Source organism: Xiphophorus hellerii, chromosome 4, assembly GCF_003331165.1.
Source record: "Xiphophorus hellerii strain 12219 chromosome 4, Xiphophorus_hellerii-4.1, whole genome shotgun sequence".
NCBI lineage: Eukaryota > Metazoa > Chordata > Actinopteri > Cyprinodontiformes > Poeciliidae > Xiphophorus > Xiphophorus hellerii.
In genome coordinates, this window is record NC_045675.1 from 34,563,847 (window position 1) to 34,588,688 (window position 24,842).

Genomic DNA, 24,842 nt, shown 5'->3' on the forward strand with positions numbered 1-24,842 from the left:
TAATCTTCAACTCCAGATTTACACAGAGTTCCTGCTAAAGCCATAGTAATTATTTCCCACTTTCACATGGTCTACATGTAGAAGAACAAGAGACCTTCAACTAATTTAAGATTGAGTTTCAAAGTCAAAAATCACTTTTGTCTCAAAGTTTTAAAGCAAACTGCTGAAATTAATGGGAATGCAAAAATCAAGATGGAACGGAAGAGACAAATATGGACAAGTAAGGACAGATATTTGCAGAAAAGATGCAAAGGCTAGTTACCACAGAAGTCTAGAAGTACGAAGACATGAAAATAAAAATAAAAAATTTCTGAGCTAAAGAATAAAGGTAAATTATTACAGAAACTTCAGAAAAAAAATTCTGAAGTTTCTGTAATAATTTATAATTTAATTCATCTTTAAAATTTAAGGGACGACTTAAGAATCCTAGTCTAACTGTTCCACAGAAAAAAAACCCAACTATCTAGTTCACCACTTTCACTCAGCTATAACTATGTAATTATTTCATTGCATTTATTGGAAGAGTAATTTTGTTGCAAAACTAAAGACAACACAAATGACAGAAAAATCAATACTGTTCGGAGACAAATATTCAGGAAATAAACTTGTGGTCAGTGCAAAATGACAGTAAGAGAAAATGCAAACAAATTGTTATGTCCTCCCAGCAGAGCCAACAGGAAATATTTCATAAAAGGCAAAAAAAAAAGAAGAGGAAACTTATAGAAGAAAGCCTACCGCATCATTTTCCCTCTCATAAAAGCAGATGTATCTGTTGAGGATTTCAATGAAAAGCTGGACTTGCAATGATGAATCCATGCACTGGTTGGCAATCTTCAGGGCTTTCTTTAGACATTCCATCACCCGTTTCCCATCACGTATCTAAAGAAAAAGGTAATCAACACAAGTGAATAGGGACCAAAGCACAGGTATGACAGGCAATATTTATACCTGGTATATTGGTTTAAATGTTTGCTACATGTGACAATTCCATGAAAAAACTGTTCAAATATTCTGCTGACAGTGAGGCAACCACTTGAGTGACAAACAATAAAATAGACACTTTATTTTATAAATTTTGTACAAGAGAATGTTCACTAACTGAGGCTGTTCAGCGTTGTGATTTTGAAATCTTTGTTGAGGTAGTTAATATCGGTGGATAAGAATGGCGTCACATGCAAGTATTCACCAATCACAATCTCGCAAATTAAGGAAGTCTGGGACAATTTATTGGTGCACCCCTACCATCATTATTTTTTACACATTTGATTCATATTCTAAAAGAATCCTAACACTAAGAATTCTTAGGATTCCAGAAGAATCCTAAGAAATCTTGTGATTCTAGAATTCCAGGATTCCAAAAATGACGTCACTAGGGGTTAGTTACTTAAGCAAAATGCATAGAATTTCTGGAATTTTACGATTTTAATTTGGATTTTAACTTGGTAAGATGAAAGTTATTCACAAAGCAACTTAGGCCTAGCGAGAGCTCCTAAAGTGACAAAATTTTAGGAGTAGTGAGGAGGACTTTTAGAGAGCCTAAAGGCCCCCACATACTCGGGTGTACTTCAGTCCGCAGAGGTCTGTGCATACTCTACGCAAACTCTACTTTGACTTGAAGCGGACGTCCGCTGGCCATTCCTGGGCAAAGATACATTTTTATGACTGCATACACGTTGTGGTGTCGCACATTAAACTACCTGGTGGAAACAGTGTTAACATCAAGCTGACACCGAGCTGATAAGGTTGAGAATAGGGGTGAGTTGAGGCTTCCCAGATGGAGAAGAAACATAGTTAGGTGCCCAAATACCCCATCAAACTTGCTAGTTCTCATTAGGATTGTGTGAAATAAAGGAATTTGTCACAAGAGAATTTTAGGTAATCAGAGTCCGTGCGGTTCATGGAGTGCGCACAATACGCCCGAATATGTGGGGGCCTGAAGATGGTGGGAAAACCATCAAAAAGAAATATTCTATAAAAAGGATAGAGTTCTGTCAACAGCAGGCTCTGCGCCTGTCTTGTTTGGTTTCAAATCTTTTCTTTCCCACTTTATGTTGGTCATTCTATACAAGCAAGTAATCGCGGTAAATTACTGACAGCTGAGGGTCCACATTACTATCAATAGACAACTCGTAAAATGTCCAGCATGACAAAAAGTCCTGACCAATCACAATAATGACACAGAAATAAAAAAAGATGCATTGAAAAATGTTGATGCTGTGTGGCAATTCAATTTTGCATACTTTCAACATCATACCACACATTTCTTAATTCCGACTGTAGGATTGGTTAATTTCTATTGATTGCCTAGTGGCAGCGTATTTGTTTGTTTTTTAAATCTTGTTTCATGTTTTCAGGGTCAACCACACCTTCTCACTGAGTTAGGAATTTCTGTCCACTCCATGCTCAATTGCTCTTAGCAGCAGGCTGAATCACTCTTAGGCTCAGAAAGAATTTTTAGGCTAAGATGTGAGCTCTCCTAGACAAATCTGAGAATCTTTGAGAACATGGGCCCAGTTTTGGTTGCAAAATCTTAGACGTTCTTGATTAGAATTCAGCCTTTTTTAAAACTTTGTCTTCTGTGTTGAAAGGGAATGTAGGGATAAGCTGAATTGTTGAAGTTAACATTCAGCCCAGAACCAAGCTGAAAAACACACACACACACAAAACAGATCTATCAAGATATTTTCTGTGGAATTAGCAGGCATAAAATGAGACACACCTCTTCGCCATTTTTGTCAGTGCTGCGACCTGACCAAAAGAGATGGGCACATATGCTGACGGCTCGGCACTGGTCAGGCTTCTTTAAAAGTTTGGAAGCAGCCAGGGCACATTGAGTCCTCAAAGGCTCGTGATTTTCCTCACTGAAACATCTCATTCGTTCAAAGGTGCCGATGATCAGAGTAATGGCTGCCAGCTGGGCTTTGGAGTCACTAATCTCATCCTCATACAAAGAAAAGGCCTAAAGAGATGGAAACATTAGGAGGAAGTACAACATTCCGACTCATGTCGATCTCACAAATATGATTTTCTGCCTGACCCAGCTCCTGTTGTTTTAGCACAAGAGACAAACATTTACTCTACCTGTGACATGAACTCGTATGCCACTGTTTCATGATTCTCAAAACCAATTTCACCAGCAGCCAGCGCTCCCTGCAGGAACAGTCGCAGAGGCAACTCAGAAAGCTCAGCCTTGATAAGTGCACTGATAGTCTGGTGGGCAAAGGAAAAGATCTTCTGGCACTTCTTTTCCCACTTATCGTCCTAAAAATGGAAACATTTCAGTATTTCAATACCAACAAATAGTGTAGCAGGTGGGATGGTGGAAAATAAAAGTACGCTGACCACTGATGAGTTGGCTTTGTATCGAAAGGCCAGCTGATAGGCAGCAAACACCAGAGGAGGCAAAGTGTAGCGGATCCTCTGGTTTCCTCCAGCACCAAAATGTTTCCGGGCGGTATTAAGAATCTAAAACCCAAAAACAACATTACAGCCAGCAAATGCATCACTGTCATCTTCATTGTCAGTGAACACCACACACCTCCCTCTAACACACTAAAACCCTTTGTAAAGTACAATACTATTTGCTCCTAAAACAGCATTTGGCAACAGGCCTCTGGTATGAAAATATTTCCATAACAGGTAGCTCACTACAGTACGACACACTATTAGAATTTACCATTCCCCTACAACAAACTTTAAGGGAAGAACCTACAAGATACTGCTGATCAGGATCTTCAGAGTGGAAAAGATGAATGAAGCGGCCAACAAGACTCTGCTCCTCGGCGAAATCCTCAGGGTCAGGATCATCAGCTGGCTGGTCTGGCTGGTCTTGTATCAGTGTGGAAACCAAGCTTAAGATCGAGTCCACCTACATATACATTGAATTAGTATTTAGGAATATCCAATCATTTAAAAATATGTATAATACAGTATGAATTAGTTGTATTCAGCAGTTGGTTTGAAAAATGAAGTGTGTTTGGTATGGACATCACACCAAAAATAACACTATTAGTGCACAAATTTATTAGTGCCAATTTTCTTAATTTTGGGTCATCAGCCGATATTATCTACTTTGGCAAAGGTCTAAATATCAACCACTGTCCTCTTTTGCTCTGTTCTGAGAGAGGTTTGACTGATAGACCAGCTGATCAGGTCATGGCTACACATTTGCATTTAACAATAGTTACTTCACTGTTGCCAGCTCAGTGACTTTCTTGCAATATTTGGTAACATTTCAGACAAACAAATTATCGGTCAAAATCGAAATTGGCAGATCAGACTGCCAAGATTGGTAATTGGCGATCAGCCTCCACCCAATATATACAACTTCATAGTATACATAGTATGCTTAGCTTACAGTGCCCACTGATCGCCAAGATTGGTAATCGGCGATCAGCCTCCACCCAATATATACAACTTCATAGTATACATAGTATGCTTAGCTTACAGTGCCACTTCTTAAGTGGGCACTGTAAGCTAAGATGAGGCTGGGCAGCCTCAACACCATTATCTCATATCTCATAGCCTCATTAATAAAAACTATCAGCATTGGAGTACCTCAGAGATGTGTTCTCTCTTCAGTGATCTTCTCTGTTTAGAAATGTCTACCATGGTAGACCCATCTGTGAAAATCTCTGAAACTAAACTTAACATAAGACACCACTGACACCCCTGTCTGATCCTGTAAACAAGTCCGTGCATAGAAGTCAAGGTTGATTAGCTGGTCCAACTGGAGCTTAACTCGTTTAAGACTGTGCAAATGACAACTGATTAGCAGGGGAAACCCCCCACACACCTTCCTCTTTGTATACTAAGCAACACAGTCTATTGTGCTGCTCTTCAGAGTCTTGGGATACACCTTTCCTTGGAACCTGAGCTAATCCTCACATATCTTTGTTTGGAAGAAAGCCCAGTAAAAACTGTGTTCTCTGTAGTAACTTAAGAAGTAGAACCTGCCACAGGAGTTGCTGGTCATCTTTGCGGCCATTATTAAGTCTGTTCTGTGTTTGTCAATCACTGTGTGGGTTGGCTCAGCCACAAAAAAGGACAGGATTAGACTGCAGAGTGGATCAGGGCTAGCCCTCCCTACAACCAGGAGTTGTGCAGGTCTAGGGGTCAAGAAAAGGGTAGATACATTTCTGCAGTCCCCACACATACAGGACACAGACTGTTCAGACTTCTGTCTGTACTACACAGTGCTATTTGAGAAAAACAATTGGAAGAAAGTCAACATTTTCCCCCCAAAGTTTCACTTTGATGAACAGATCTGCTGGGCACGCTGTCATTTTTTATGAGCAATGAGAGCTCTTTTCATTTTTTCCTGCTCTTCTCATTTTTTTCTTCCCAGAAAAAAAATATATGTTTATACTTAAAATGTCTGTACATTGAGAGCAAAGTGGAACAGAAATCAGTGTCATCCTTTCTGTGAACAAACTTGGTCAATAAAGCTGATCTTGATTCTGATTTTGATTAGCTTCCTATAAGAAGAATTAGAGGAGTATTTATGAATAAAATTTATAGTTATCACACACATCAATGGATGAAATATTGCTACAAGAAAGCTTTTATTGTGAGTTTAGGAAAAAGACAAGACTGTGCAGAAACTGAAGTATTTGTACAAACCTGTTCCTGTGAAACAATAATGGTGTTGGACTCCAGTGTGTTGCTCAGTACGTAACAACTCATAGTCTTGCGGGACTCAAAGTCAAAGTATTCAAAGAGAGGTGGGAAGTGCTTGAGTTGCAGCACCATCAGCACATTGTTGTAGGTATCCACTGGGATCTTCAAAAGACGGGTAAGTTCTTTGGACACAGCACTACTGGTTGCTATGCTACAGAATAAAAGAGGGTCAAAATAAGCAAACTAAAAACTGCCACTGCACATACATCAGTTCAGACTTATGCTTTTCTGAATTTGCAAAACTTACTGTTCCAAGTTGAGCTTGTTAAATATTTCTACTGTGCTTTCCAGAACTTTGTCCACATAGTCAACACGGTCAGGGTAGCACTTCATAGCCAAATTGATGAGAGAGACTTGTAAAGACACTATGTCCTCTGATGGCATGTCCTGGCGTGACTGAAGAAGACATAATTCTGCAGTATGTTAAATGTGTACCATACTGTTAAAACTCAGCTTGTTTTCTCTAGTCATGCACAAGATACATATATTTTTGCAGTTGTGTGTGTATGAATATAGGTATCTTACTTGAATAACAGTGGCCACTTGTTGAGAGAAAATGTCAAACAATTTGATTTCAGGTGGAATGCCTGGACCATCTTCTCTATGAGCGAATAGAGCAAGTCTGAAAGAGGAAACAGGACATATTATATATAGCATGTAAAATCTACTTTAGATTGTTCTGTGTGTGACTGTAAAAAGATGTTTAGCAATTGAAGTAAAAGTTCCTACATACTTTATTGAAAGTGTTCTCAGTGACAAATGTGTGATAAAAATTGCATCATTTTGCTCAAAGAGAGGAATCCACCTCCACTTCTCAACATCAGGTCAAACTATTTTGACAGAGATCAGTACACAAAATGTTGTGTGATAGGTCAGAAGTTGGTTGCCATTTTTGATGCAGAAATGACCTCAATTAGTTCATTTCCACTATCTGGGTTTTGTAACTGCAGGTGAAATGCTTACTGACTTAAAGTCATGTACTGTGGAAAATGAGAAGGAGGAGACTGTTTTCTTCCAGAGATGCTGCAAGTAAAAGATCCATCCTGACTGTGGCTTTTTAGCTCAGTCACCACTCCACACTGTTACTGTAAATATTTCTACGGTGGTTTCCAGAACTTTTCATGTTATTCTAATTTTATGGCCAGTATATGTCCACTATAATGCAAATAAGAGTATGAATAACACAGAAAACATGAAGAGAAGGTATGCTTAGATGTCTGCAATTACTTACAAGCTAACTATGGACAGTTGTCATGATTTCAGTATACAGCCATTAAAAGATAATTTGTTACTGTGGAAGGCATAGGAATACAAAAACTACAAAATGTTTTCATCTATGGTGAAGAAAGTGCAAAACCTTTGGCTCTCCCATGTCGAGTTAAGTGAAAGTGTACCTGTCAATAAGTGCAATGATGATGTTCTTAACGTTGACATGTTGATGCAACTCAGCACAGGAACGCAGAAAAGGGTTCAGGGTCTGAAGATGGAACTCATCGGGAAAAACCTAGCAGAACCAGAGAGTTGGAGACACATTGAGGAAGAGCAGACTGTTGATTGACAGAGCTAACAAAATCAGTTACACAACTTTCATTCATGCTTGACATCTTTACCATGAGAATATATTTAAACAGCTACTGTTCCAAAAAATCTAAATGTGGACCAAACAGTCAGAATCAGCAACACAATAAATCCATTTTTTATTGAGTGCTACGAAAGTATTTTAATTTATGCATGCACTGTGTACATGTTTGAGAAGGGTGTTTTGCTGTAATTCACACTGAAAAAAATAGTCAAAAGCCTTTCAGCAGAAGGCTCCTGCTATTCATTCGTTCTATCACATATAGACATATCAATCAACCATGCTTACAGCAGTAGAAGATAGCATGCCATGCAAAATACCAATTAGCTCAAACTGTAATTGTGTAGGCCTAGCATTCACTGTAAATCTTGTTTCCTGTGCTAAGAATTTGAACAAATGTTCCCAAAATACATTCTCTGTTTGTAAACACCATATTATTCATACTTACCATCATGCAAGATGTTTCTAAGACCTTTACTAATGGTAAAAGCAGAATCTCAGAAAGAAAGAAATTATGCACCATATACCTGAATAATGCACTCCATTAGGTATTCCTGAGCCAATGAGTCTCTACAGTTCACAACTTGCTCCAGGACTCCAGGAAGGACAATCTGTGGATAATAGGAAAGACAATAATTCTATTGCAATGCTCACTAGGCATAAAGGGTACATGAATATCCCACTACAGAATAGAAAAGAACAGTCTTTAATTTGTTCCTCAGAGGGATAATGTGCAATCAGCACAATAAATACTGTAAAGCATGTATCGTATTTATTGTAATTAACAGATGAACTGTATCAGATGGAGCTAAATCAATCTCAGAAAGATTCGAAGCGCACAATAAGATCCACATGTGTAAAATAAAATTTCTAAGCATACAACATAACTCACAAATGTGTACAACATAAATATGTACCTTAACAGACACATTTGTATAATTTACGTGTTTCAAACTGCACAAGTAACAATACACTATGCATAGAAATCGCCAAAAGCGTGTGCACAAATCACCAGCTGAGGACGGATCGGTCAACACAAGGGCATGGATCAGCTTGCCTGTACTTTCGACTTTTAAGGATTTCTTATTGCAGAAGATTTTCAAGTGAGATGATACGTTCAAGGCTGGGATATCTGACAATTGTAATTGTAATTCTGTGTCCAGGGAAGAAGAAAAGCTCGGATATCTGAACATTGTCAAACTTAGTGGAAATACTGTTTTTCCGACTTGGCCAAGCATATTGTAGCTTTAAATTACAACAAATTTCTCTTACGTCAGATTTGATATAAACAGGAATTTTAAAACAACTGAAGCTAACAGTGACCTAGTAGCTTCAGGTAACTAACAGGTATCAATTTTTTTTTCAAGAAATTTTTATTAGTTCTTTACATATAATTTCCAGTGCAAGCATTTGTAACTAAAATTACAATCTTACATTACTACTTATACTGTACATCATTTCATTAACACAAAAGGGAATATAATAACCAAAGGACGGGAGAGGAGGGATCGATATTCCATGTCACATTAGAGGTCAGACACATTCTGGGGTTTATGTCTGCTTATTTCCAAGCCCAAATGAGCAACTTCACGTTCAAAAACGAGCCCAAAAAGCGCAACCCGCGACTCATTAAATTTGCTAGCGACTTTAAAATAAAAAAAAAAGCCCAAGCCTCTTATAATAATCAGACTTGGCGACAGAAACTCAAAGTAGTTCCTGTTTTTCTCCCTCTTCCCTCCATTGTTTACATTTCTGTCGCATAAAAACGGCAATCACTCGACAAGACGCGTAAAGGAAATAAAATAAAATTCCAAAAGAAAATAGTAACGCACAGTAACGCAAAATGATTTTGATAAGTAACTGTAGTCTGACTACTGGATATGAAATAGCAACGCGTTAGATTACTCGTTACTGAAAAAAGTGGTCCGATGTCAGTAACGCGTTACTAAGTAACGTGTTACTAAGTAACACGTTACTGACATCACTGATAATAACTGACAGAGATGGTTGTTACAGTAGCTCTGCCCCCAAGAGAACTGCTTGATCCAAAAATTGCTAGAGAACCTTACTTTGTCTGGGTCTCTGAACATCGTTTGGGCCTCAATTTTTCAGTCTTACTCAAAAACTAATTTTAATACATTATAATTAGTTGTACTATCTGGAATATTTAAACTCATTTTGTCTATTTAGTAATAATTTGTCTATTTCAGTATTTTGCTACCAAACTCAAAAATTATTCACATAAAAATGAAATTGACAGAAAACAGATCAGCTTAACAACAGAAATTCAATGTTCTCGCCATGCACTCTAGAGCTATAAATGATAAAGCTTGGATATTTTGGGAGAAAGAGACACACTGACCTGTTTGTACTTGTCCACATTCACACCCTCTAGTTGACTGAGGCGAACTAGATTGGTGCCCACCAGAATCCTAAGTTCCTGTCGTTCTTTTTCTCTCTTCTCTCGGTCTCTGCTGTGACCTTGATGCTGCATTCGAACCCACAATTTGTTCATTTCAGCAAAGTTCAGAAGGACAAAGTCTATGGAGTCATTAATATCTCCAGTCATCTCCTCTGAGCCCCTGAGAAACAAAAATAAAGATGACTCAACACTTTTATTCCTCTTTTACCCAACCAAAAAATTTGAGTGAGAGATGAAAAATGGTAATGGTAAATATTCCAACAGTGAGATGTCAAAATACACTGCATGGCCAAAAAAAAAAGTCGCCACCTGGATTTAACTAAGCAAATAGGTACAAGTCTCCTATTGGATAAGTACTGCATAGGCAATTATCTTTCAGCTGGCAACAAGTTATTTAACCCCAGCTGATGCAATGAGTAACTCCTCATTTCTTAAACAACCATGGCAAAAGACACATCCTGTGGGCGTGGAAAAGACGTTAGTCTGTTTAAGAAGGGTCAAATCATTGGCATGCATCAAGCAGAGAAAACATCTAAGGAGATTGCAGAAACTACTAGAATTGGGTTAAGAACTGTCCAACGCATCATTAAAAACTGGAAGGATGGTGGGGAACCATCGTCTTCCAGGAAGAAATGTGGTCGGAAAAAAATCCTGAATGATCGTGATCGGCGATTACTTAAACGTGTGGTCAAATCAAATCGAAGAAAAACAACAGCAGAACTCAGGAGTATGTTTAATTGTGAAGGTGTAACCCACATAAAATGGGGATGCCTCTTTAAGAAACGGAGGTTAGGGAAGCTAGGTGGTCTACCTAGCCAATAGGAAGTTTAGTTTCCAGTGAGTTTAAACCAATCAGAATTCGGACTGCCGCTGCAGGACCCGCCCTTCCGCAGCATTGAGTGTGTAAGCGAGAGAGATCCGGAAACGATTAAGCTGGGCAGCGTGAGAGTCTCTGTTTTAAAACAGTTATACAACTCTAAACAAACGCTTTCCCAGATCATCCGACTTCTAAGCTGGACGCGTGAAGTGAAAAAAAAAAGAAAAGGAAAGACAAGTTCACTTTTTCTGCTGAACACCGTTAGAGCTGACTCGTTAGCTCTAACGGCCAACGGCTACTGGTTTAGCTCTAACGGCTACTAGGCTAACGTTTTAAGTTCATCTTGTTCTCCGTTCAGCTGAAGGTAAAACCTAATTTACGTTATATTCTTACTTTGTTCACAATGATAGCTCATATTATCAAGGCTAAAGCATGGAAAATATGCCTTATTACACTATCTAGTGCCTCACGGGTCCGGACTGAGAGCCACCATATTGTTGTCCCTAACGTGTCGCATTGAGATCGGTGAGCATATTCTGTGCCTTTCATTTGGGTTTTTGTTCTGTTTATCACATTTTTGTTGAATAATATTGTTTATCTGAACTATTTGATTATTAAAATGTAAACTTTTACTGATTTTGGATAAAATGTAATGTTTAATATTGTTTGAAGAAATGCTTTTGTAATTTACAGTAATTGATGTCAAATATACAGAAACATGATTTAAGGATTAAAGCTAGAACAGCTTAATAAAATCCTATGATTCTGCTGGTCCTGTCTGTTGACAGGTCAGGTTTTTTGTTTATGCTGGATTGTTCCTGAGGTGGATTCCTCCTGTGACTTTGATGGCGAGCCTTCCCACCTGGACTTAGAAAGAACTGGATTCCTGGATTCCTTCTTTTCCGTTTGGAGTCCTGCTGCACCCCGCGGTGTGGTAGGCTGGTACCACTCACATCTTCACACACAGTTGGTTATGAATGAGACCCCTGACTGACATTTTTCTTTTTATTGTTTAATCCTGGAATTTCTGATCTCACCTTTTGGACTGGTTTTTATTTGGTACTTCGTAACAAACTGCTGTGTAGGAAATTCTCCTCATGTGAATGGTGTTGAGCTGAACCTAATTGGAACTGGAATTGATTGATCTGTTGCCTATTACGATTTAGAATTCAGATTACCAGGGTGCACCCAAAAGATTCAAAACTGAGAACTAGCACTTGGCCAAGTATTTGTATTATTTTTTTGTATTTTATTGTGTGTAATTTTATTTTCATAATTGTGTGTCTTGTATAACTGTTTGTTAATTTCATGGTTTATGTCACTAAAGCCAGTTGTTTTTTTTTAAATTCATTTAACTGCCTTTGTGTGTCATTTAAACACCCCACTATGCTCCGATAGTCGAACCTATTGGCCCATTCATCTAATATATAAAATACCCTTCTCATCTGTGTTACAAACGCAAAAGCATTTCCACACGCACAATGCGAAGGGAACTCAAGGGGTTGGGATTGAACAGCTGTGTAGCCGTAAGAAAACCTCTAATCAGTAAGGCTAACCAGAAAAAAAGGCTTCAGTTTGCTAGGGAGCATAAAGATTGGACTCTGGAGGAATGGAAGAGGGTCATGTGGTCTGATGAGTCCAGATTTACCCTGTTCCAGAGTGATGGGCGCATCAGGGTAAGAAGAGAGGCAGGTGAAGTGATGCACCCTAGTGCCTACTGTACAAGCCTGTGGGGGCAGTGCTATGATCTGGGGTTGCTGCAGTTGGTCAGGTCTAGGTTCAGCAACATTGTGTGCCCAAAGAATGAGGTCAGCTGACTACCTGAATATACTGAATGACCAGGTTATTCCATCAATGGATTTTGTCTTCCCAAATGGAACGGGCATATTCCAAGATGACAATGCCAGGATTCATCGGGCTCACATTGTGAAAGAGTGGTTCAGGGAGCATGAGACATCTTTTTCACACATGGATTGGCCACCACAGAGTCCAGACCTTAACCCCATTGAGAATCTTTGGGATGTGCTGGAGAAGGCTTTGCGCAGTGGTCAGACTCTCCCATCATCAATACAAGATCTTGGTGAAAGATTAATGCAACACTGGATGGAAATAAATCTTGTGACACTGCAGAAGCTTATTGAAACAATGCCACAGCGAATGCGGGCTGTAATCAAAGCTAAAGGCGGTCCAACAAAATATTAGAGAGTGTGACCATTTTTTGGTGGCGGCTTTTTTTTGGCCAGGCAGTGTATGTCAAAAGATGTCAAATAGGACCTAAACGAAATTTGACTTTGTAATTTGACGCCTTGAAATTGAGCCTGTCTCTTTAAGCGTCTCCTACTCTTTCTAACATTCCACCTTCCGCACGTCATCACAACAGTGAACATAGGAATGTTGACATCGTTCCTACAGGCACTGTACTGAGTAGTTCCACCAGGTGTTTGCTAATTGGTGCTGCCACAAGTCTGGAGGAGCTGTGTGGCGACGCCGTCCCCACAGGGCAGAGGTTCTCTGAGAAGCAAAAGCTCAGCTGGAGCTTGCAACTCCAAGAAGGGGCTCGGTGGATATGTGCTTAAACGCTTGAGCAAGCGTTTAGGCACAACCAAATGGCTGCAATGGAGATTTAGGGATTCTTCAAACATGCATGAAAGAATCAAAGCAGCACTCCAGGTATGTTTTTGATGAGGGACTACCCATAGCATGATATAAAGCTTAAAAAACGTCTAAGTTACATAATTCTCCCTTTAATAAACACAAGATTTCTCACTTTATTTACTTGAGTTGTAATTAGAGATGGCATAGTTACTTTGAAAAAGTAACTTTAATCGAATTACTGATTACTTCTTGAAAAAGTAACTTAGTTAGATGACTGATTAGAATAGAATAGAATAGAATTCAACTTTATTGTCATTGCACTGTCACAAGTACAAGCAACGAGATGTAGTTTGCATCTATCCAGAAGTGCTCTACGAGATATAAATATTTATTTACAGATGTACAAGACTATGTATGTATGGACTATAAGGGGTTATAGCAAGAGATATAGATATTGTGTATAAATATAAATATGGGAGCTATATGCACAAATTATACAGATTATACAGAATATACAAGAATGTTAGGGAATGGATTATAGATAAATAATGGCAGATAAAATTTACAGGTTGTATGTGTGTGTGAAGACAACAGTCCGTGATGTGTGTGTGTGTGAGGATAGTCCATGTGTTATTGTTGTATGAGAGGATAGGGGAGTACAGTCCTTATAGTTTATGTTTTATGTCAGGAGGCGTTCAAAAACGTGACAGCTGTGGGAAAGAAGCTGTTCCAGTGCCTGGTGGTTCTGGTCCGTAGGCTTCTGTAACGCCTCCCAGAGGGCAGGAGGGAAAAGAGTGTGTGTGCTGGGTGAGTGGAGTCCTTTGTGATTTTCCCGGCCCTTTTCAAACACCGCTTCCTGTAGATGTCCTTGATGGCAGGGAGCGGTGCCCCGGCGATATACTGGGCAGTTTTCACCACCCTCTGCAGCGCCTGCCGGTCGGCGACAGAGCAGTTCCCGTACCAAGCTGAAATACAGTTGGTGAGGATGCTCTCAATGGTGCAGCAGTAGAAGTTCGTGAGGATCTCTGAGGACAGGTGGTTCTTCCTCAGGGTCCTCATGAAGAAGAGGCGCTGATGGGCCTTCTTAATGAGTTTGGAGCAGCTGGTCGTCCAAGTCAGGTGTCCTCGGAGATGTGGACTCCCAGGAACTTAAAGGTGTCCACACGCTCCACCACTGTCCCCTTAATGTGGATGGGTGGATGTAGGTCAGCGTTCCTCCTGAAGTCCACGATAAGCTCCTTGGTCTTCTCGGTGTTCAGCTGCAGGTTGTTTTTGTCGCACCACTCAGCCAGATGGTCTACCTCCTCCCTGTTAGCAGCCTCGTCATTATCTCTGATGAGGCCGATCACCGTGGTGTCGTCTGCAAACTTGATGATGGGGTTAAAGCCATGGACAGGTCTGCAGTCGTAGGTGAAGAGGGAGTAGAGGAAGGGACTCATCACACAGCCTTGTGGCACTCCGGTGTTTATGATGATGGTGGATGAGAAGTGGTTTTCCAGCCGGACATGTTGAGGTCGACTGGTCAGGAAGTCGAGCAACCAGTTACACATGAGTGGACTGATGCCGAGGTCTGTGAGTTTGGTAATGAGTTGTGAAGGGATGACAGTGTTGAATACTGAACTAAAATCTAAGAACAGCAGTCTGGCGTAAGTGTTCTTACTGCCCAGGTGAGAAAGGACAGAGTGCAGCGCTATAGAGACTGCATCCTCTGTGCTCCTGTTCTGCCTGTATGCAAATTGGTGGGGGTCTAGTGTGGGGGGGAGACAGGATCTGAGGTGTGCTAGGACCAGCCGCTCCAAGCACTTGGTAATGATGGGGGTAAGGGCTACCGGACGGTAGTCATTGAGTCTGGTTGGGTTGGGATTCTTGGGGATTGGGACGATGGAGGTAGACTTGAAGCAGGTCGGTACTACAGCGCGGGCCAGGGACAGGTTGAAGATGTCCGTCAGCACTCCTGCCAGCTCCCCAGAGCACGTTCTGAGGACACGTCCAGGTATGCCATCAGGACCCGCAGCCTTGTGGGATTTAATCCTGCTCAGAGCCGCTCCTACGTCAGTGGGGAGGAAAGTCAGTGGCTGTTGGCCTGGGGTGGTAGCTGCTTTGGTTGCAGTTGTGGTATTCCCTCTCTCAAAACGAGCATAGAAGTTGTTAAGTTCGTTGAGGAAGGAGACATCAGTAGAAGCGGGGGTGGTATTGGGGTTCTTGTAGTCTGTGAGAATCTGGAGGCCTTGCCACATACGTCGGGGGTTGGCGTTAGAAAAATGATCCTCCACTTTCCTTTTGTAGTGGTGTTTGGCCTTCTTGATTCCCTTCTTCAGCTCAGCCCTGGCTGCACTGTAAGTCTGTGCATCCCCTGACCTGAAGGCGATGTTGCGGGCCTTCAACAGGAGACGAACGTCTCGGTTCATCCAGGGTTTACTTGATTTGGAAAGTAACTAAGTTACATCAAAGTAACTTTTTTAGTTACTTTCAGCAGCTACTAACAACAACGCCCCGCCACCTGTGAATGGCGGAGCGATTCACAGTATTGACAAAGTATGAGCTTTGCCAATACTTAATTGCAAATTATTTTATAATGGTAACATCAATAATGTGTCTCCATTTATAAGGTTGAACTGAAGGGGAGATTGTTTAATGGTTACAACAGTACAAAAAAAACTTTAGTAATTTGTGTGTGTTTTTGTGTGTTCCAGTATTGTCTGGAAAACTATAAATAGGATTTCAGACCCCCTGCCCTCCAGCGTCCAGGTTCTGTGTTACGGCCCTGCGTTTGGTGTCAGAGCACAGCGCACAGATCTCCTCCTGCGGCTCCACAGCTCAGATGTCCCGCTGCACAAATTTGTGACATTTATCTTAATATTAATCATTATAATGGCGTTTAGTTGCACAGCTTTACAGACTAGTTCATTCGTGGCTGTTTTCGCGTTTATTGCGCTGTTCATATTAGTCTCAATGTTTGCAGTTTTCTGGAGCGCAACGCGAAGCTCAACGTCATTCACAGGTATTTATATTACCTTGATATTAAAGACACAGCGGGACGGGTCATCCGGGAAATGATGGACCTGGAAGGCCTGACTAAACCTACCTGGTTGTCTGGGGTTTATGTCTGCTTACTTCCAAGCCCAAAAACCACAACCCTCCACTCATTAAATCTGCAAGCAACTTTAGAAAAAAACAAGCCCAAAGCTGCTTATTATAATCAGACTTGGCGACAGAAACTAAAAATAGTTCCTGTTTTTCCAGCAACAAAATGCGCATCTCCTTCTTCCCTCCATTGTTTATGTTTGTGTCGCTGCTGATGCTGTTGCAAATCAGTCACTCCCCAAGACGCATAAAGAAGATAAAATTAAATTTACAAAAGAAAATAGTAACGCAAGGTAACGCAAAGTAATTTTGATAAGTAATTGTAGCCTGACTACTGGATTTGAAATAACAATGCATTAGATTACTCGTTACCGACAAAAGTGGTCCGACGTCAGTAACGCGTTACTTAGTAACGCTTAGTAAAAACGCTCAGTAATAAACAGATTCATTTATTTTGTTTCACGGAAACCTGGCTTTATCAAGAGGACTATGTTAGCATAAATAGTCAACTCCTAATTATTTAAATTTTCACATTGCTCAAATTACTGGGCAAAGAGGAGTATTAACCATCTTTCAGATAGATTTGCTGTGCAATTATTTGCCAATTAATGGCTAAAAGTCTTTCAAATATCTAATCTTTAGTTTTCCTAATTACAAAGTGATGAAACTTTTTTATAACCATAACTGTGCAGACTATGCACAGCTCTACATAATTACATACTGAGTAGATGTAGAACATACTGAGTAGATGTAGAACAAATCAACGTGTGGCTGTGTCATAACCACTATCATTTTAACTCGGTTGTCTATCGTCCCTATCATTTGCAAATGGGTACTTCTTATCAGAAATGTATCATTTCAAATCAGAAATAGTTAAAACTATTTTCCTAAATCAGAGACTGAAGAAGAACAAAGCATGTTTTAAACTAACATACTCTCATTGTCCTTTAATATTTATTAAAATGATTTAAAAAGTACAGGAAGTGAAGAAAAAATGTAAGTGACTTACTCCACTTGTTCTCCATCATCTGGAAGAATGTTACGGGTACACTGCAGCAGATAATTTCTCAGGAAGAGACCTCTGAGTGGGTGTTGGACGCCACGACACATCTCCACCAAGTCTTTCAGGATGTCTTTGCGAGACTGGGGAAAGGAGCGAACATACACTACGCCCACTGTGATCAGAAGATAGCTAAGGAAGGAAACAAGAAGGTAACATAAGTTTTTGAATTTTAAACAGTTTGAAATTGAAATTATTTTTCTACAACCTCACCCATCAACAGTCCACTGTTGAATTATGTGCAGCGTGTATGTTTACATATAATACACTCTACTTAGTGAGTGACTGTGTGTCTGCAGTGCAGCTAATAAAAGTTTATGTAAGCGTTCCCACTTAGTGCATTGGAGGGTCAGTGGTTCAGTCTGTGGAAGAGGTGTCGAACACGTCTCGTAGTCATACACCCGATTGTTTAATTTTATTTTGGGGTTTTTTTTGCAGCGACATGATAAATCAAACAGCGTCATATCAAATGCTTTGTCTACTTACAGTTAGAGTTGCTGCGCGCAGCCACACAGATACTCTTTTTTTTTTTTTTTTTTACCCCTCCAGGGGGTCTTTTGTGGGCTCTAGTGTCCCTTATATGACAGTAGGCTGACAGGAAACGGGGAAGGAGAGGGGGGAAGACATGCAGCAAATGTCGTCGGGTCCGGGAGTCGAACCCGCGACGGCCGCGTCGAGGACTGAAGGCGACCAAATATGGGTCGCGCTAACCACTACGCCACCACGGCATGCCCCGCACACTCTTTACATAGGGCTCGCGGAACCAAAACAGTTTCTGTGGTTCTTAATAAAAACTCAATAGATAAGAAATGGAAGAGCTACTAAAGCCAACTAAATTAAATCTCCCCAGGAGAGGGGCATAGTTTAATTGGGCAACCTTAAAAGCAATCACTGATAATTGTAATTTACTGAGATGTATTGTGAACAAACAGAGCTCATACTCAAATATTAAATTTACAGCATCAAATTGTGAATTATTCTTGAACTTTTACAAAGTAAACTTGCAGCTCCTTAAAATCTTTATATTGAAACCATTAAATCAAATTTATCAGCATTGAAATTCTCAATAAACAAATGTTGCATTTCTATATCTGTGGTCTGTGTTAAAATGTTAGCATTTATGGGGCCCCTGAATAAATGGGGAGGCCTTATGCAGCTGCTTTGTTCATTTATGAAATGGGCCAGTCCTAAATATGATCAGGATTAGATTGTGATTTTAGATCCACTGACTGATTACTTCTATATTTAACAGAAGTGCAAATAATTGGTATATATCCATCCATCCATCAATTTTCTTCCGCTTTATCCGAGGTCGGGTCACGGGGGTAGCAGCTTAAGAAGGGAGGCCCAGACTTCCCTCTCCCCAGCCACGTGTTCCAGCTCCTCTGGGGGAATCCCAAGGCGTCTTCCCTGGGGCCTCCTCCCGGTGGGACGTGCCCGGAACACCTCACCAGGGAGGCGTCCAAGACTATTCTGAGTCCCTCCTGGACAACAGAGTTTCTCACCCTATCTCTAAGGGAGAGCCCAGACACCCTACGGAGAAAACCCATTTCGGCCGCTTTTATCCGTGATGTTCTTTCGGTCAGGACCCAAAGCTCATGACCATAGATGAGGGTGGGAACGTAGATTGGTCGGTAAATCGAGAGTTTTGCTTTTTGGCTCAGCTCTTTCTTCACCACGACAGACCGGTACAACACCCGCTTCACGGCAGACGCTGCACCAATCTGCCTGTCGATCTCCCGCTCCCTTCTTCCCTCATTTGTGAACAAGATCCCGAGATACTTGTACTCCTTCACGTGGAGCAGGACGTCAGTCCCCCCAACCCGGAGAAGGCACTCTACAGTTTTCCGGCTCAAGACCAAGACCGCTTCACACTCGGCTGCGAACCTCTCCTGCGAGAGCTGCATATCACAACCTGATGAAGCCAATAGGACCACATCATCTGCAAAAAGCAGAGATGCAAACATAAGGCCACCAAAATGGATCCCCTCAACGCCGTGGCTGCGCCTAGAAATCCTGTCCATGGAAGTAATGAACAGAATCGGTGATAAAGGGCAGCCCTGACAGAGTCCAACTCTCACGGAAAGGAGCCCGACTTGTAGACATAGCCAAGACAATCTGCTGCATCAGAATGGGGAAGAAAGGTGATTTAAGTGACTTTGAACGTGGTGTGGTTGTTGGTGCCAGACAGCTGGTCTGAGTACTTCAGACTGGATTTTCACGCACAACCATCTCTAGGGTTTGCAGAGAATGGTCTGAAAAAGAAAAAGTATCCAGTGAGCGGTAGTTCTGTGGGCGCAAATGTCTTGTTGATGCCAAAAGAGAATGGCCAGACTGGTTTGAGCTGATAGAACAGCAACAGAAACTCAAATAACCTCTCGTTACAACCGAGGTATGCAGACATCGCCTGGTTTGATGAGTCCTGCGAAATTCAGATGGTAGGGTCAGAATTTGGCATCAACAACATAAAAGCATGGATCCATCCTGTATTGATTCCTACAATGGTTCAGGCTGGTGGTGGTGGTGCAATGGTGTGGGGGATGTTTTCCTGGCACACTTTGGGTTCATTAGCACCAACTGAGCATCGTGTCAATGCCACAGTCTACCTGAGTATTGTTGCTGACCTTATAACCATCTTCTGATGGCTACTTCCAACAGGATAATGCACCATGTTACGAAGTGCAAATCATCTCAGACTGGTTTCTTGAACAGTGAGTTCACTGTACTCGAATGGCCGCCACAGTCACCAGATCTCAATCCAATAGAGAACCTTTGGGATGTGAACATTTTAATATATTTAGAATAGCAGTTCAAACTTTTTTTTTTTTTGCTGCACAAACCAGTACAAATTTAGTTGAGTTGATTAACACCAATTTTGTCTGATTTGAAGACGATGGGGGGGCTGGTTGACCTTTCATGACCTCTGGAAACTTTTCTTAATATCTTTAAAATGATAGCGGATAGTTGCTGGAATACTAATGCCAGCAGATAAATACATACCTTGGCATATATTTTCTTTTGGTACATATATATTCTCCAAACATTGATGATGCTGAGTTTGAGAATCTGTTTTTTGATTCTCATTTGCTTTAGGGTGTGACCTAAATTGTCATTGATCCAGTAACCGTAACTTAACAAAATCCTTAATGGCTCAAGAGTTCTCTGATTTCATGATGCAGAATGGTCTTATTGACTCGTGAAGATCCTGAAACCCAACTAGTAAAAAAATTTCTCTTTCTGAGGTGCATAATTCCTACTTCAGAACTGATTATTTTTTAATTGACCAGATTGTCAAGTCATATGTAGTTTCTTGTGATTATTTGAGTATGATGATATCAGAGCATGCACCATTAGTTTTAGATATTTAGTTAACTTCCCACAAACGTATCCAACCTCTATGGCGGTTTATTTCTCTTCTACTGGCAGATGAAGAATTTTGCAACTTTATTTGTAATGCAATTGATACGTTTCTGGTGTTTAATAAGAATGACTGTACTTCTCATTCTTTGTTATGGCAGTAACTAAAGTCCTTTCCCAGAGGACAAATCATTTACTACACATCTCTTTCTAATAAAAGACACAACTCAAGACAAACTGAACAGGCAACTGCCATTGCCAAGCTTGATCAAAAATATGCCATAAATCCCTTACCAGCATATCATTCAGAAATTGATTTAATTTCTACCCGAGAAGCTGAATGCTACTTTCATAGAGTCGAGGTTCATATTATGAATATGGCGACAAGGCTAGTCGTTTATTGGTACATCAGTTATGGCATCACTAAAATTAATGACACTTTGAAATCATAGTATTCTCCTTTATATACATCAGAATTTCCCACAGACACTAAAAATTGAAGAATTTCTTCAAAGTCTTTCCGTTCCTGTTAATGATATGGATACTACCGGGAGCATGGACTCTTCAAGCAGCCTTGTGGAGTAAAAAATTAAATAAAAGTAATGCAGTCAAATAAAGCCCCTGGCTCGGATGGGTTTGCCATTTAATTTTATAAAAGGTTTATAGAAAAATTGTCACCGCTACTATTGGCCATGTTTAATGAATCCTTAGAACACACATTGGAGACTTTACCTCCAAAGTTGACACAAGCTACTTAGTTTTATTTCACAAAAAGGACAAAGACCCAACTTTATGTGGTTCTTACAGACCATTGTCTTGTTAAATGCGGATGTAAAGGTGCTTCGTTTACATCCACATTGATTCTTGTTTGGAGAAAGCCCAATCTTTGATTATATCTGAAGATCAAAGTGGCTTTGTCAAAGGACATCTATTTTTTAATACCCACACCCTTTTCAATGTAACCCATTCAACCATTCCTCTGATTTACCTGAAATAGTAATTTCCTTCAAAGCTGAAAAAGCATTTGACAGGGTGGAGTGTGAATACATGTTCATGGTTTTGAAGAAGTTTGAATTTGGTGATAAATTTCCTGGATTTGTCTACTCTACGCATCCCCAAAGCCAGTGTCCATACCAATGATAAATACTCTGATTATCTTCCTCTTGGACGTGGAATACGCCAAGGCTCCCTTTTGTCGCCTTTGCTTTTCACTATTGCAATTGAGCCTTTGTCCATTGCATTGCGTGCATCTCCCTTATTCAGAGGGATTTTTCAAAATGGGACAGAATATAAATTAGCCTTGCGGATGATCTGTTCTAAATGTATCTAATCCTGCTACCTCTATCCCCACTATCTTGCGTATTTTAAATAACTTCTGCTCCTTTTCACGCTAAATATTGAATTTGGAGAAAAGTGAATGCATTCCTTAAAATACTGCTACTTGTGGTCTTCAATATTCTGACTTTCCTTTTAAACTAAGTCTTACAGCATCTAAGTATCTCGATATAAACGTGACACATTCTTTATCTGGCATTCATTTAGCTAACTTCTCCCATCTTATAAAAAATTATTTCTGATATCCAGAGTTGCCGTAATCTTCTCATCTCCCTTTTGTGTAGGATTAATGTTGCCAAGTTGAATATCTTAATGAAATTTCTTTCTTTCAGCCTATTCCTCTTTATCTGCTAAAAAAATTCCTTGATTCCTTGGATAGATTAATTTGTAGCTTCATTTGGAAAGAGAAACCTCCTCGAGTTTGTAAACCATGCAAAGATCCAAACTCAGCGGTGGACTTGAATTGCCTGATTTTCAATCATATTATTGGGCTGCTCACATACAAAAAATAAGTTATTGGTTAAAATTGTTCAGTTCTTCTTGTGAAAATTGGAGCCATTTTCTTGTACTGGATTTCATTATCTGGTCTAATTTTTTCTTCATTACCTATAAATCCCTCTATATTCACTAATAATCAAGTTCTTCTTAATACACTGAAAATCTGGTTTCAATTTAGATGGCGACTTAAGTTTGTTGCTGCCTTTTCTTTGTGCCCCTTGACTAACAATCACTTGTTTCCTCCATCTCTTTCAGATCCATCATTTTCAGTTTGGTATGATACAATAAATGTGTACACATAACAAGTAGGAAAGCTATACATGTCAGGGGTATTTTATAGTTTTGTTAATTTGTCTTACAAATATATTTTACCTGGTACGCATTTGTTTCATCATTTAAAAATTTGGAATTTTGCCTCTAAATGTTTCCCAAATTTTCCTTCTGTATTGCCGGAACAGTCCTGGGAAAAAATTATTGCATATGAGCCACTTCACAAAGGCCTGATTTCAAAGATTTATAATTTTATTTTAACTCTAGAGGTTGATTCTAGTGTCAAAAATAAAAATGCATGAAAAAAGAGTTGGGAATCCAGCTAACCGAAAAGTTCTGGGATGATGACATTGACAGAATTCAGTCTTCTTCCTCTTGTGCTCGTCTTAGTCTGATTCAATTTAAAGTTGTACGTAGGGTTCATTTCTCAACATCTAGGGTTTCTGAGATTTACCCGAATGCTGTGGATATGTGTGATAAATGCAAAGGCTCTCCAAGTCATCTTGGCCACATGTTCTTTTTCTGTCCTAAATTTTATCAGCATTGGTCTAGTTACTTCTCCGTTTCTTCTGATCTCACAGTAAATTTGCAGTCTTGTCCATTTGCTGCTATATTTGGTATCCAAAACTCTTCTTTAATACTAATTTCTGCTCAAAAGGATATTGCTTTTATATCTTTAATTGCTAGACGTTCTTTATTGTTACACTGGAAGTCTGATAAATGTCTGATAAATGCTGTGGGTAAAAGACAAGTTTGTTTTAAACCCTGAAAAAATTAAATACACTTTACAAGGATCTACAGAAAGGTCTTACAAAAAATGGAAATGTTTTCTTTCCTATTTTACAGACTTGGAGCTTTTGCCCAACTGATGGTACTTGTCATTCTTTTGTTTTTGCTTATAAATATGGGTATACATGTCAGAGTTTTTGGGGGACTTAAGAGGTTGACTTTGGGGAGCTGAAATGGGAAGGGGGCTTGTTGTCTATTTTTATTTATTTTTTTATTCCTTTAGTTGAAAAAACAAAAAAAGGGCTGAAACTGGTGCATTCTATCTTTTGTAATGCACTATTTTGTCAGCATTATATTAAATGTATGTATAGCTTTAGATGCATACTAAGTTTTTTACATTGTCATTTATTTTGTTTGATTAGCTCTAATAAAGGCATTTGACAAAAAAATGGTTTGCTTAATGCATCATTGTCCCAATAGCACTGCAAAAACACAGAGTAAAAACGACATACTTTTTGAGATTATTACTCACAGCCTGGGTATGATGTTCCCAGCATACTGGACCAGCTCATAAAGATCTGCCACCTTGCGTCCCTTGGCAAACTCATCGGTCAGATAAACCTCGAGATAGTGCAGTTCATCAGAGATGGCCATGTCTGAAACACTGTCAGGAACTAAAGCAAAATCAGTCTTTTCATATCAACACAATATCTAGCCAATAGATTTATGTCAACATAAGTTTGCAGTATAGCAGTATCAGAACTTTTTTCACCTACAAAATATACTTCCATCATTTATAATTTAATTAGGAAATGTCTGATACTGCCATCCTCCATTATGTAGCACTTCATTTGATCAGAATGCATTCTCATATAAAAGTACAATATTATGGAATTTATTGCCCTCAGACTAATGTCATAACTGATTTCAAAATGTTCATCCATATGACCAAATCTTGGCTAAAAGAAAACCAAAAATATGTTCATTTGTAATATGCTTCAATGAGGGAAAAAGTAAATGTGGAACTGTATGGAAAAATGAATTAGTATTACATTGCTTAGAACATAAATGCAGCTCAGTGTATCTATGTGGTTATGCAAGGGTCTGAGGATGGGGAGGAGGGAATGAAATGTGAGGATGTATGCATGATCATTTAGGTAAATAAATGTATTCAATATTATACTGTTATATGCATTTATGTAAGCCTATTTTATAGAATTGCCCAACCAGCTATTGAAGTTGCAAATTATCAGTAGCTCTATGCTATTGTTGCAGATCATCAGCAATAAACTTTCATCTGTTATGTTTGTATGCACTGTCCCTGTTAAATAGATGAATATATAAAGTGCTGATGGTTATAGAATGTTTCAACAGGAGCCAGTTGGTACCCATAAATATGTACATGTAGTTAAATTTG

General features: G+C 39.6%; 1 protein-coding gene and 3 long non-coding RNA genes across 5 annotated transcripts in view; 1 reads left to right on the forward strand and 3 right to left on the reverse strand.

The window, feature by feature from the left end:
• Positions 1-729, reverse strand: part of LOC116719043 (uncharacterized) — a 1,515-nt gene extending 786 nt beyond the window's left edge. The window contains exon 1 of the long non-coding RNA XR_004339062.1: positions 95-729. This is a non-coding gene — a long non-coding RNA (uncharacterized LOC116719043). The remainder of the gene's footprint in view (positions 1-94) is intronic.
• The window catches only part of vps35 (VPS35 retromer complex component), a 39,815-nt gene that overhangs the window by 2,982 nt on the left and 11,991 nt on the right, over positions 1-24,842 (reverse strand). For both annotated transcript variants that reach the window (XM_032561394.1, XM_032561393.1), the window contains 13 exons: positions 23,958-24,081; positions 17,186-17,368; positions 9,621-9,840; positions 7,786-7,869; positions 7,074-7,183; positions 6,205-6,301; positions 5,927-6,075; positions 5,623-5,830; positions 3,713-3,868; positions 3,343-3,465; positions 3,082-3,261; positions 2,720-2,959; positions 736-879 (listed from right to left, as the gene is read on the reverse strand). In XM_032561394.1, coding sequence (XP_032417285.1) covers positions 736-879; positions 2,720-2,959; positions 3,082-3,261; positions 3,343-3,465; positions 3,713-3,868; positions 5,623-5,830; positions 5,927-6,075; positions 6,205-6,301; positions 7,074-7,183; positions 7,786-7,869; positions 9,621-9,840; positions 17,186-17,368; positions 23,958-24,081 — 2,018 coding nt within the window. The remainder of the gene's footprint in view (positions 1-735; positions 880-2,719; positions 2,960-3,081; positions 3,262-3,342; positions 3,466-3,712; positions 3,869-5,622; positions 5,831-5,926; positions 6,076-6,204; positions 6,302-7,073; positions 7,184-7,785; positions 7,870-9,620; positions 9,841-17,185; positions 17,369-23,957; positions 24,082-24,842) is intronic.
• Positions 10,355-11,847, forward strand: LOC116719042 (uncharacterized). Its single transcript, XR_004339061.1, has 3 exons — positions 10,355-10,861; positions 10,960-11,022; positions 11,286-11,847. It is a non-coding gene; the product is annotated as an uncharacterized LOC116719042 (long non-coding RNA).
• Positions 12,720-15,315, reverse strand: LOC116719044 (uncharacterized). Its single transcript, XR_004339063.1, has 2 exons — positions 15,264-15,315; positions 12,720-12,821 (listed from the first exon to the last, which is right to left on the reverse strand). It is a non-coding gene; the product is annotated as an uncharacterized LOC116719044 (long non-coding RNA).